At 40.2% G+C, this 12983-nt stretch overlaps 1 protein-coding gene across 1 annotated transcript; it reads right to left on the bottom strand.

Annotated features, from left to right (window-relative positions):
- Positions 1–2338: 2338 nt before the first annotated feature.
- On the bottom strand, positions 2339–12761 carry LOC121653958 (adapter molecule crk-like). Its single transcript, XM_042007768.1, has 3 exons — positions 12250–12761; positions 6608–7212; positions 2339–5051 (listed from the first exon to the last, which is right to left on the bottom strand). The coding sequence occupies exons 1-3, from the start codon at positions 12467–12469 to the stop codon at positions 4917–4919; spliced, it is 960 nt and encodes a 319-aa protein (XP_041863702.1). The 5' UTR covers positions 12470–12761; the 3' UTR covers positions 2339–4916.
- Positions 12762–12983: the final 222 nt, after the last annotated feature.

The raw sequence follows: 12983 nt of genomic DNA, 5'->3' as shown, positions 1-12983 counted from the left end.
AAGGGTCTCGAGCCAAGAACTGAGCACATATGCAAGACTACACTCTTCAGATGGTCACATTTCTGTATTCAAAATCCTTTTTTAAAGTGATTTCATGTAATTTTCATATTTTCTGAGATGTTTTTTGTAAACTTATAAGCTGTAAGCTATAATCATCAAAATTATAACGAATGAATGATTGAAATATCTCACTTTGCATATAAGTCTATATCTTAGTTTCCTCTTTTCAGTTGAATTACTGGAAAAAATTAAGTTTTGTGCGATTTTCAAGATTTGTTTCACCTGTACACCTAACATGCCTTTCAGTAAAATCACCAAATAAAAACCACTAAAACACAAAGTATGTAAATTAAATTGATTTATGAAAGCAAAGATGGTCTTTCTTTTAGACCCATCTCAGTCGGTGTAAGTTTTCAAAAGAAATTTTTTAAGCTACTCTAAATCATGCAAAAAGTGTATTACTCAACACGACAACTTAGCAAAGAGCCAATTTTAAACCATGTTTATGATCTTTGTTACATGTAGTTTATCAAAGACACTTTATTTCTTCATTTATGTTGCTGAATTTACAAAAAAAAACAAAAAACAAAAACACCAAAGATAGTTTAACAGGTATTAATGACACAAAACCAGCTCCTGAACAAGTGAAGTAAAATGAAATTAAAATTGAATGCAATGACCTGCAGATATCATAAACACCTATTTTTTTTCGCTGTAGGAAATATCACATCTTGAGTTTGATGGCAGTAATTTTCCGGGAACTGAGACCAGCTGCTGGATGTGCTGGGAAAGGACTGTTTGCTCCATTCTTCTCCAGAAATAGATCACAATCCCCGATCTTCTTTATTGAAATGGACCATGTTTTTAGACAAAAACTGTAAAGCCAGCTCTGATAAGTTGGTATAGTTTTTATTGACTAAGTATATTAACACATTACATGCTACAGAAAATACACAAACACTTAAGTTCAAAATAATAAAATTTCACAACATTTTGACAATTTGTAGATTATTTAAAATAAAAAGGACAAAAACCTACATTTTTGCTTGTTGTAGTTGTCTTTAGTTCAGGGTGAAATGGCACAAAATTAAAATATCAATATAAAAAACTAATTAGAAAAAATGTTTTTGGCATGAGGGACTTTATCTGGAGCTGTAGACGAAATAAGATGCACATCAGGGGCTTTAACTAATTGTTCAGGCACAGATTTTCTTTTCTTCCTGTCAAACTTTTCTAATTCTTTTAATAATTATACTTAAAAAAAATATATATGTATTTTTTGGTATCTAAAAGTCTGTGACCAGGTGGCATTTCTAAAAATGTTTTAACATTAACTGCAGAGTATGAGCCAAACATCTAATTTTTCATCTCATCTTTTCTCCAGATAATTGAATTATTTCTAAAAACTATGATAAGACAAAGTTCCTTGTTAGAGTTCAGGAAAGCCTTTACTAGGAGAAAAATTCATACGCATACCTTAGCTTAAATATGCTTGCTTTAAATTACGCATATACACACATTTATCATGGCCATCTTGTGTAATTTTGCATTTGTTTGAGATGTTGCTCTGCATGTCCTCAGAAAACAAGCTGTAACCAGTAAAGACCAGTTTGACTGGATGTAAGGTCCCGGTTCCTCAGCGGAACAAATTTAAAAAATAAGCTTGTTGATCAAATCAAATCTGAAATTATTCTGTACATTGGTGGGATTCTCTGTCACTTTTTACGAAGTGATTTGAAATTAACCAAATGCTAGCTTTCTCTGTTGCCGCCATGTTTAGTTACGTTTACATCCTACAGATTCAGCAACTATCTGGTCAGAGTTCTCTAATGTCTCCTGTAGCGGTATCCTCTGGTAACACACATAGGTATGAAAACAATTACGCTCAAGACAGAGATAGTTGCTTGTGTGAACGCGAGGTTAAAAGGAAAATATATTCTTGGCCTTACTGTTTTCGATTCTGCGCTATCAAACTGTCAGCAAACCACTCCTGTTCTACCTCGCCATCATCATCTCGACATCTCCGTAGGAACAAACAACAGATTATAAGATAGTGTGAAAAAAAATACTTTTGTAAAAACAATCTTTCAAGAATGTGATGCATCAAAAATAAATTATTGCAGGCTTGGCCTTTCTTGGCTTCTGTATATTTTATTAAACAATCTCATGTAAGCTCTTTACAAGCATATAAATGTTTCTCTCAGGAAGAATCATGGAATATTGGGATTTAGGAATATTGCATTACTGCTACAGTTTACACAGTGCTGTACAGACTGTATGTGGCTCAAAATTCTTAATAAGCATGTCATTGTAATAAAATATGGCATTAAAATATACAAAAATATTTTTCTCAAATTTGAGATTCAATACGAAAAGAAACAGGAATTTTTTTTCCGTTTTTTTTTTTACAGTTTTACAAAATGTAAACTCACGACGACAGTCTGGAAAATCTGGTGGAAGACGTGAGGAAGAAACTAAAATGAATCTCTTAGTGAAACTGCACAGGTCTGATTTGAACAGAGCTGAAAAGAAGAAACATCCCTACCTACATCCAGCTGGAAGAAGTTAAAAACAGATGGAGGACGTCAGAGGAACGATCACTCTGCCAGTAATAGCATCTGTAATACAGATATTAGGTGTTTGGACCTAAAGTCTTTTGGCTTAACCCCAACACGCTTGGCCTTCGTGCGAAAACCATACATGTATATTAATGCACACCAGGGAGGAAGACGGGTTGCATCTGATCCCACAACATGGTTGAACTTGACCCAAAGAAACCAACCAGTCAGCTTCAGTTCCTATTAAAACTATTTTTCCCAACAGACTAGAGGTAAAAGGATGAAATTCTGCAGATATTCCTCACCGCTCTGTGTCCACCTAGCCAAACTAATTAATTAATACACTATGACAAAGATGATCGAAAGGTTTCATCCTGAGGGAATAACCCTGTCTTAAATTCCTACAAGTCATAAATTAAACTATAGGAACAACTCAGGAGGAATTATCTCCATTTAATTATTCCTAAAGTCATTTAAAACTTTTTCCAAGTAGTTTAAATGAATGTTCTGCTGCTCGTCATAAACACCAGAGATCATGGCAAAACAAAATAAAGTCACTCCAAGGTGAAAAGTTTTCAAACTTAAAAGCAGATTCAATAACAATACAAAGGAAAATCTGCTCCCAAAAAATAAAAAAATAAAAAAAATTCCTCCACCTACAGTTATGGTGATGGTTTCTAGGCTGGGTAAAAGAAAGCTTTACAATGAGTAATAAATGTGGGGGTCATTTGGCACATAAAATTAATTAATTACCTAAAAGTCAAACATTTATGATTTAGCAGCCTCTTGCTGTGTCATTTAAAAAGACCACTGGAGGAGGTTTGTTCCTGACATGGGATGCTCATGTTGTTCTTTCAGCTGGCTGCATGTCGGCCATGATGGTGCCCAGCAGCGATTTAAAGGAAAAAGATCAATGAATCAATCTGGCATCATGGGGAAAAAAAAAAGAGTAATGTGTACAGTATTTAGCATGTAAGGCATGAGTATATATAGTCAAATTATATTATTTTCCACTTTTACTGTACAAAAAGACAAAAGGAAGCAGTTTGTAGTGGAGGAGAAAAATCTTTCTCCACATCACAATGTCTGCTTATTTTGCTCCGAGGTTCAAAGTCTACCTGGAAGAAAAACCACGATTCGTTGGATTTCTCTCCTCCTGTATGTAAATGAGAAGAAGAGGGCACTGAAACATGAACAGCACAGGAATGGAGCAGCGGTTCAATACTGAGGTTGAGATTTGTCAACTAGGGTTCCATCACCGACAGTACGCCAAGAATAAAAACCTGTTTCATGTCTATGATCCCTTTTAAGACTGTTTCACGTGTCGAGGCCAAACAGAAAAATGTTTTTGCTTTTTGGTGTTGATCCATTTCCTGTTCACAGCGGCTCATTTTAACCAGGACTGTCTGGTTACCATCCAGCTGCTTTAAACGGAGTCATGAGGAAATATACGTCTGCGTCTGGACCTGGCATTACATCAGAGATCAACAGTAGAAACAAAACAAAAAGGAGAAATTTCTAATACAGTAAGTTACACCCATTTTTGTTTCATAATTAATAACTTGTAACACATAAATCAGGAAATTTGGCACCTTGAAAAACAGGTGATGTAATCATTTTTACCTGTTTTGTTCATTTGTTCTATTTGCTCTTAACATACATGTAACTGTAAAAGAAACAGGATAAAACACAACTTGGATGCACGATTCAATGCCCATCCAAACCAGGATAAACCCCGAGGTGGAGTCGGACACAAACAGGAAGAGAAGTTGTTGCCATGGTTACTGGACTCTGGTTTTGACTTGCATAGATCACCTGGTTTGGAGGCCACTCACTGAGATAACATCTGACTTATTAGCTTGAGTTTGTGCTATTTAAAACATCCAGTGGCTGCTACGATCCAAACAAGCTGCACCACATCATGACAGGAAGTCCAACTTTCAGGGAGTTTCTGTTGCCGTCGCTTATTTCATCCAGATCTGAACTGCACTAAAGATTTGGTACGAAAAAGAAAACCCATCTGGTTCCAATAATAAAACTGAAACTGGGGTAATTTGTTGTCCTGGTCTTTTCTTGGTGAATATGTGTAAAATATCAATAAATATTAACTACAAAGATGTTAACAATGCCAACGGTGATAGCTGGTAAGGCTGACTTTAAAAGTAGAAAATAAAAAGCTAACAACTGATCTCAGTCTGACCTTAGTGTAAACTCTCGGCATGAGTGACGTCCATGCGGATGAAAACTGGCGAGATCAGCCGACACCTCCTGTGCCGGGGGGGGGGGGGGGGGTCCTGACCGGTTCAGCTCATAGGTTCATACACTGTGTGCTAGTGGAAAGCAGGTAGGTGGTGCGTCTCAGCTCTCCTCGTCAGCATGCTGCTGTTCCAAGAGTCGGATGTGGGTGAAGGGGAAGTGGCCTCTTTTTCCTTTGCACTCACCCTCCCACTGGCCGTTCATGTTGATCTTTGTCACTTTTACCATGTCGCCCACCTGGTGATGACAAGAAATACCACAAGTATGATGAGCCAGACTTATCCTCCTTTCTGCTGTTTAAAGGTGAAACCTGTTTGTCTTTAATCAGAACAGCAAACCCAGACAGAGAAAAGTTGATTAAAACTTTTACAGCTGGCATTTAATCATGCTACTTTTGCAGATATGCAAATATTGGACCTCGGAGGCATTTTTTTTTAACCGCTTCTACGACACATAGCTTCTAAAACTACGCTGTAGTTCACAACACAGATACATGTGAACCCTGTTTGTGGGCCTAACCACATATTTTTCCTGTACGGGCATCCGTTAGGGAAAAGTTCATTCCCAAAAAGTCACCTTGCCATCAGTTATTTAGAACTGGTTCGGTTTTGTGACTTCAGACTCAGAAGAAGCTAAAACACGTTGCTAAATGACCGTTTCTACCAAAGATGGCAGACAACTGATTAATTTTAACACCTTAAACAGAAGCGGGCTGCTGAGTGGGAGAAATGCTGCTTTCTAAGAAATGTACAAGACTTTACTCGTGTTATTCACAGGTTGTTGTATGGCCTACACTAGCGGTCAAAAGTTGGGGAAAACTCTGTCCCATTAAATCCAATAAGAAAGTGTTTCTGAACTCTTTAAGCTAGTGTACTTAAGAGATATTTTGGTACACAGATATATGAAGTGTAATGAAATTTCTGTTTGCACTATATCAGCCCTAAAATAATTTCAACGCAGGCATAAAGTGATAAGTGTTGTTAAAAGTATTTAGTAAAAATACTCAAAAACTGCAGCATCTTCTTTTTGTGAAGAAATTCTTATCAGAAAGACAGTTTGAAATAAGCAGTGTCGCTGATGTGCAACCCAAGATACGAATAAAGAAGAAGATGAAGCAGCTGCGATGCATTTAATGGCCACACAGACCACCACCGTCCTTTTATGTCTGTCTGAGAACGAACATCATCACCCTGTGATTCATCAGATTAAAGATTTTAACCGTTTGACAGACCTAGTTGTAACATGACAAGATGTGGAAAAGTTTAAGGGGTATGAACACTTTTCATTGACTGCGGCTAAGCTAATACACTGATCCATTTTAACCAGAGTTGGGGTTTATCAGCATCAAGTGTAGCAGGATAACAGGTGCTACCTTAAAAACGTGCAACCGACGTGGAGACACCGAGTTCAGATCATAGTAAAACAATCTGATAAACAACATTCAGTCAAACTGTCTATTAACCTTTGTGCTTGTTTGCATTTTATTTACTACTCTAAGAAAACAGCCCACTTTGTTTAAGGGGGCTCCGGCGGACAATGTAACATTGAGTATGAATCCAACGGGCCACAGTGTGTACATAAAGACAGATCCCAGAGTCTCTCTGTCCAGAGCCGTCTCCACTGTCCTCATGTGCACTGTCAGCCTGCATTTCTAAAGACACTCTGTGTGCATGCTTACACGCATGAGTGAGCCATTATTACAATCAGGACAATCCACACTGGCTCAGCTCAGATTAAAAAAGACCCTCAGAGGGACAGACACATAGGAGATGAATGGCGAGAGGAGTTCCTACCTCCAGAGCGAGGGCCGTCTTGTCATAAGCGTTGGGCACCCTCTTCTGAATGGCTCGTGCATAAACAGGCCCATTCTGGAGGTTAGGAAGCTGAGCGTTGGCCACAGGCTGAGCATACTGGCCTGGGTCCCCCAAAGGACTAATCTGAGGAGACCCTGTCCCATCTGGGCTCCCCGCCGACCCACCAACATGCACCCCCTGTCCAGCCCCCACAACTGGGTTACCCAGACCGGCAGCAGTAGGCGAAGCAGGCCGGTACTTCTCCACGTAGGGGACTGGGATCATCCCGATTCGGCCCTCCTGGTTAGCAGCGTTCCACCACTGCTCCTCTGGCTTCTCCAGCACACGCAGGACGTCACCCTTCCGGAAGGGGAGGTCCTCTTCATCGTTGCCGGGAAAGTCAAACAGTGCCCGGACAAAATCGGTCTCTTCGGGCTGCTGGGGGGGCCCAGCAGCGGAAGAGCCGACAAAGCCCGTTTGCTTGGCCTTGCCAACAGGCTCGATGAGCGTGGTGGTATCCAGATAGTGGATCTTATAGAACTCCAGCAGGGCCGGCAAAGCCTCGAACTCCTGATCCCCAATCCGAAACCGAGGTGGAGCCCAACCTGGGGAAAGAGAGGCCACACATCAGATATAAACAAATAAACAAACATGAACTCAGAACGGTGTTCTTTGGGTCTGTCTTCATTAAAACATAACCACCTTATTTACAAAAAAATTACATATTTCTTCATGCTGGGTAACGACTAAAGTTTTAAATTGGGATTTATTGCACAGTTACACACTAAATCATATGACTGAAAAGTTATGTATTGCAAACTCATATAAGGACTCATAAGAACAAACGTTCAGTAACGTTTGGTTTAAAAGCACTTAGTTCTAAAAACAAACCAGCTTTTTTACAGCAGAACTGTCTTGACACAGTATCAGTTAAATATTTTCTGTAAATCTCAGCTTAAATAATGCAGTAAAACGAAAAATGACAAAGAAAGATAAAAATTTCAGGATTTATTAGTTAAAAGGCAACAAGTCAGCAGGATGAATTTCAAAGCTGTGAAGCTGCTTTCTTTCTAAACACAGAAGGACAATATCTGAACAGTGTTTCCAAAAAACATTCAGTAGCCGTGGTGGTAGCAATGGTCCAAGTGCCTGGGGCGGGTCTAATGTGGTCGAGGTTCCCAAGAATTCAGTGGAATCGCCCTTTACACACATGCTCATCATTGTTTATTTACGTGTTGACAACACTTTAGAGAAGTTCTTTCTGACGTCAGCTCTGTTGTCGGCTGGAAACCAACCAATCAGAGAGTAAAACACGTCAACCACAGTCTGTTTAGCCAAGCATACAATGACAGAATTGGATGCGGGCTGGTCACCGCCGTGAGGACAATGGTCCACATGTGCACCAAGTAGACTGATGGGCTCTTACGATGGTGCTTTCAAATACGGTGTTATTCCCTCGAAGTGCAGAAATGCCGGGCATGTGATGACAACACACGTGTCAGTGACGTGTTTTCGTTCGCGGGTACTAGTTTACTTGTTCGTATTGCGTACACGTGCCCCATGTTTACTGTGTACGTACTGTTTTCATGCACACGGAGGGTTTTCAAGCGCCGCCCTTTTGGAAACGTCGTATTGGAACCTGCGTGAAGGTGGCATCCCACCCCACGCAAAACAGTCTCAGTCGTTTTTGCCAAAATGTTTTTGTTTGTGCTGCTTTGGTTTTAAGATCAGGATGTCACAAACACCACTGCCCGTCCAAATTGAACATGTGCATTCAAAGGTTTAGCGAAAGTCAAATCAAGCTAATCTGTAAAGGTTTCAGTGTATTTTAGGTAGATTCTTTCATCTGCCACGGCTGAGTCAATGTACACTGCTGAAGATGAATTTCAGCATCAGGTGTTTCCCTGCTGGAACAAACAGAAAGCAGGATTATTATCTCAGATCTACCATGTGAAAGAAATAAAATAAAGATAATGACCTCAAACTTGTGTAAATATTCAGTTAATCTACAATTTAACATTTTATCTTGTAATGAGAGGATGAGGAATTTCAAAGATGACCACGCAAGTGTCTTTGTCTACCTGCTGCTTCCAAACAATTTGTATGAGAATTGTTCATCTAATCTCAGTAAAACTCCTTGAACGGGTTTATAAAGTGTTGCCGCCGGTTTCTTTGTGCAAAGGATAATGGCAGATGAAATGAGAACAAGGAGATCAAAAATTTGGATGCTGAGTGCAGCGGCAACTACTGTAATAAATCAACTGAAAGTGCTCAATACGAAGATGGACTGTATGCAGCGCGTTAAAGCAGGTAAACAGTAAAACTGATAGCCTGCATGGTGTGTTGGAAAACTTAATCTCAGAGAACCAAGATGCAATAAAAAGGGAATTGGAAAAAGCTGTCAAAGAAATTAACTGCAATTTGGATGTGGAAGTGAGGGGAAGCAACAGAGTTGAAAATTGATGACAAAATTCTACACAAAGGTCTTTTCATTCCAGATGTTTCATTAATCATAGTAGGGTTACCACAAACAGAAAATGAAGATCTGATGGCGAAGGTGAAAGATCTTTTTCGCGAGGGACTTCAGTGTGACCCAGTACCCGACCCGGTTGCAGTGCAGCGTATCCGCACCAGAGGACGCCAGCCGGGGCTGGTAAAAGTTGAGCTTAAATTGGTGCAAGAGAAAGTGGTGGTGCTCAGGAGGAAATCAAAGTTGAAGAGCCACGATAATTATCAGAGTCTATGTTTCATCTCCCAAGCCGCATACAGAACAATTGTTGGATTATAACTTCACGTCCCTCTTCAGAGAGACACCAGCTGGGGAGGACTTTTATGTGGCAAGAAGTAGTTAACTGGTGAAGAGGGCGCCTACGAAAAACTCTTATGTTTAGTTCACTGGAATAGTTCACTGACTTCTTCGGTTGCGAGATGAAAGGCTGGCCAAAACAATCTTTAACTGGGACAGAGCCAATATCCTTCCATGGTCAAGTGACATCACTGCAATATCTTCCTCTTGTGATTTATATCATATTTTTAGCAATAACTTGCAGTGTAAGATAGATACTGAAAATCAAAACGTATTTCATCTTCATAAGAAACAATGGAAAGAGGAGATTTGGAGGAAACCTAAACTTAGAAGCTATGACCAAAATAAAGAAGATTACTATACAGAATCATGTCTAACGCTAAACTTAGGGAGAGGTCAGAGGTCATTGTGTGCACAATTAAAATCTGGTACGTTGCCCCTAGCGATTGAAGAGCAGCATATATGTGTTTTGTGTGATCTTAAAGTCATTTTCTGTTCCAATGTCCACTGCAGAAATCTTTGTTTGAAGAAGTACAAATAAAAGAAACCAGATTGGTTTTGGATGTCTGAGTATGATATATTGAGTTGGTTCTTCCAGGAGGAGATTCATGTTTTAGCTAAATTTATTGAAAAAGCATGGACATTAAGACAGACAGGTCCTATATAAGAACACAATCCTCTCATTTTTATATTTTGATTCATGTTGTTGTATAAGTTGATGGATACAAGAGACTTGCCCTTGGTTTTCTGTTTTTTCTTCTTTTTGTTTGCCATCTTTGAATTGTCTAGATTTATAATGTAAAGTGTCTTGTAAACCCATGAGGGCTGGGCACATTTGTGCATGACACTGAAATAAAGAAAATCAATCAATTATCTTGAAATTACCGTTAGTGCAGTAGCAGATAAAGTGAAAACAAGGTGATGATGTGTTGAGTCTGTACAAAACTTATTCACCTTTTTAAAACTTTTTTACCTTAAAATTAAACTCTGCAAAAAATGTTTTTATTAGTAATTCCGTGAAATGAGCACAGTACTCCAGGAATGACTTTTCATTAAGTGTGCGCTTGTTTATCCGCATGGAGAAGTCGGCATCACTGGTTCAGGTGATGCTGCAGCAGTTCACCCATAGATGCTCCCAAGGAGGAGCTGCATTTTGATGGACTTCTTATAGACGAACAAAGTTATAAATTTAGGTGCAGAACCACTTAGCATCTTTTAACCGTGTCTAGGTCCTACAAAGCTCTTTACATGTGTTTTTCCATTCTTTATATACAAATTACTGACCACCTTATCAAGTCAGCATCTTCAATTACTTGGCATAAATAACTAATTGACCATCATATGGCAGCAACTAAACACATGTAGTCATGGTGAATACGACTTGCTGGAGCTCAAACTGAGCATCAAAATGAGGAAGAAAGGGGATTTAAGTGACTTTGAACGTGGCATGGTTTTTGGTCTGAGTATTTACTGGGATCTTCACACACAACCATCTCTAGGGTTTACAGAGAATGGTCTAAAGAATGGAAATATCCAGGAGCAGTAGTTGTCTGGACCAGAATGTCTTGTTAATGTCAGAGGAGAATGGGCAGACTGGTTGGAGATGACAGAAAGGAAACAGAAACTCAAATTAGCACTGGTTCCATTTCCTGGTCTGATGAGTCCCAGTGTCAGCTCCACATTCAGATGCTAGGCTCAGAATTTGGTGGAAACATCATGAAAACATGGATCCATCCTGCCTTGGACCAACACTTTAGGCTGCTGGTGGTTTAATGGTGTGGGGGATATTTTCTTGGCCCACTTTGGGCCCCTTAGTCCAATGTAGCTTGGTTTAACCAGCACAGCCTACCTGAGTATTGTTGCTGACCATGTCCATCCCTTTATGACCACAGTGTAGCATCTTCTAATGGCTACTTCATGCAGGATAATGTACCATGTCACAAAGCTCAGATCATCTCCAGCTGCTTTCTAGAACATGACAATGAGTTCACTGGACTCCAATGGTCTCCACAGTCACCAGATCTCAGTCCAACAGAGCAGCTTTGGGATGTGGTGGAACGGGAGATTCTCATCATGGATGCAGCCGACAAACCTGCAGCAACTGTGTGATGCTGTCATGTCAATATGGAGCAAAACCTCTGAGGAAGGTTTCCACCTGCTTCCATCTATTAAGGCAGTTCTGTAGGGAAAAGGGGGTCCGACCCAGTACTAGAAGGTAGTCCCGATGAAGTGGAGTGTGGATTTACACTATTTTTAGGGGTGTTAATAAAAAGTTTGGATCAAAACAGTTTAATGGGATCGAACTGCTGATCTTTAGGGTGGTCGATGACCACGCCACCACCTCAGCCCCACCCACTTCTCCCTGAGCTGTATGTGCATATTTGAACTGATAAAAGCACAGTTTCATAAAACAAACAGGGAAAAAATAACTAAACTAAAATCGGTCGTCAATGAGATGACCCAACACCAGAAAAAGCATAGTAAGGAATTGTGTAAGAGTCATAAGGAAGCTGGAAGCACAGCAGCAGACCTGTAAGCAGGAAGCAACAGGGTAGGATCACAGACATTCCTGAAACAGCAATCCTCCATCTCTGACAGCAGAACCTGTTCAGCTCCATTCTGCCTGTAACGACCCGCATAACTACCGTCCGAACACCGCCACATGCCCCAGCCAGGAGAAACCAAGTCTTCTTCTCTTTATGATCCATGTTTATCATGGCTGGTGTAGCTAGCTAGCTAGCCAGCCAAAGTTACCTCAAACTCCATTTACTGCTATGCTGTAAACAAAAAAGCTTGTTCTGCGTGTCAAACAGCCAACTAGAAGAGGAATAATTACCTGAGCTAGACTGCCGGTTGTTACTGATGCTGTTGATTATGTAATGGGACACTTTGGAGTTCTCAGAAACGGAGAGCACGTAGTCTCCGGGGCTGGTGATCGAGTCCCTTACCAGGAAAACACCGTGTCTCTGTCCCTGTAAAAGGGAAACCGCTTCCTGGCGGCTTAGCTGTCCCCAGTACCAGCTAGCTCGGTCTTCGGCATCAAAATTACCGGCCATGGCTGTGAAATCCCGTCCGAGGCTGGAGGCCTTTCCCCTTCGCCTCTCCCTATCCGCAACTCATACAAAACTTTGGGTGACTAAACTGCTGAACTGGGGGAAAACGTTTAAACGCTACGACTTAACCAAATTCCAGCGGCTAGGTAAAACGTTTTAGTTAATGGAGCTGTCACTGAGTCCCAAATCACTATTATTTACTGATTAAACGCTAGAATGACAACATAATCAAAACTAACGTGCAACAAGAAACGCCAGGACTGAAATGGCGGATCTAAGGAAAAGTTGACCTCATCTACCGGAAGGGATGCCCGGTCAATGGGAAGCGTTGCATTCACGACCCTAACAAACATTGGAATAATACCACACGCTGTGTCTACTTTGTACAACTGCCGTCTGATAATTTTCTTCCAGGTATTTTTTTATGGTAACGATAACTTTATGGATCTGGGAAAATATACTCATGTTGTGTTACTTGAAAACCTTTGTCAATTTTTTCTAATTCTCTTTGAACGAA

The sequence above is a fragment of the Melanotaenia boesemani genome, chromosome 15 (assembly GCF_017639745.1).
Source record: "Melanotaenia boesemani isolate fMelBoe1 chromosome 15, fMelBoe1.pri, whole genome shotgun sequence".
Taxonomy (NCBI): Eukaryota; Metazoa; Chordata; class Actinopteri; order Atheriniformes; family Melanotaeniidae; genus Melanotaenia; species Melanotaenia boesemani.
The sequence above is the reverse complement of the archived record's forward strand: the minus strand, read 5'-3'. Positions and strand labels throughout refer to the sequence as shown.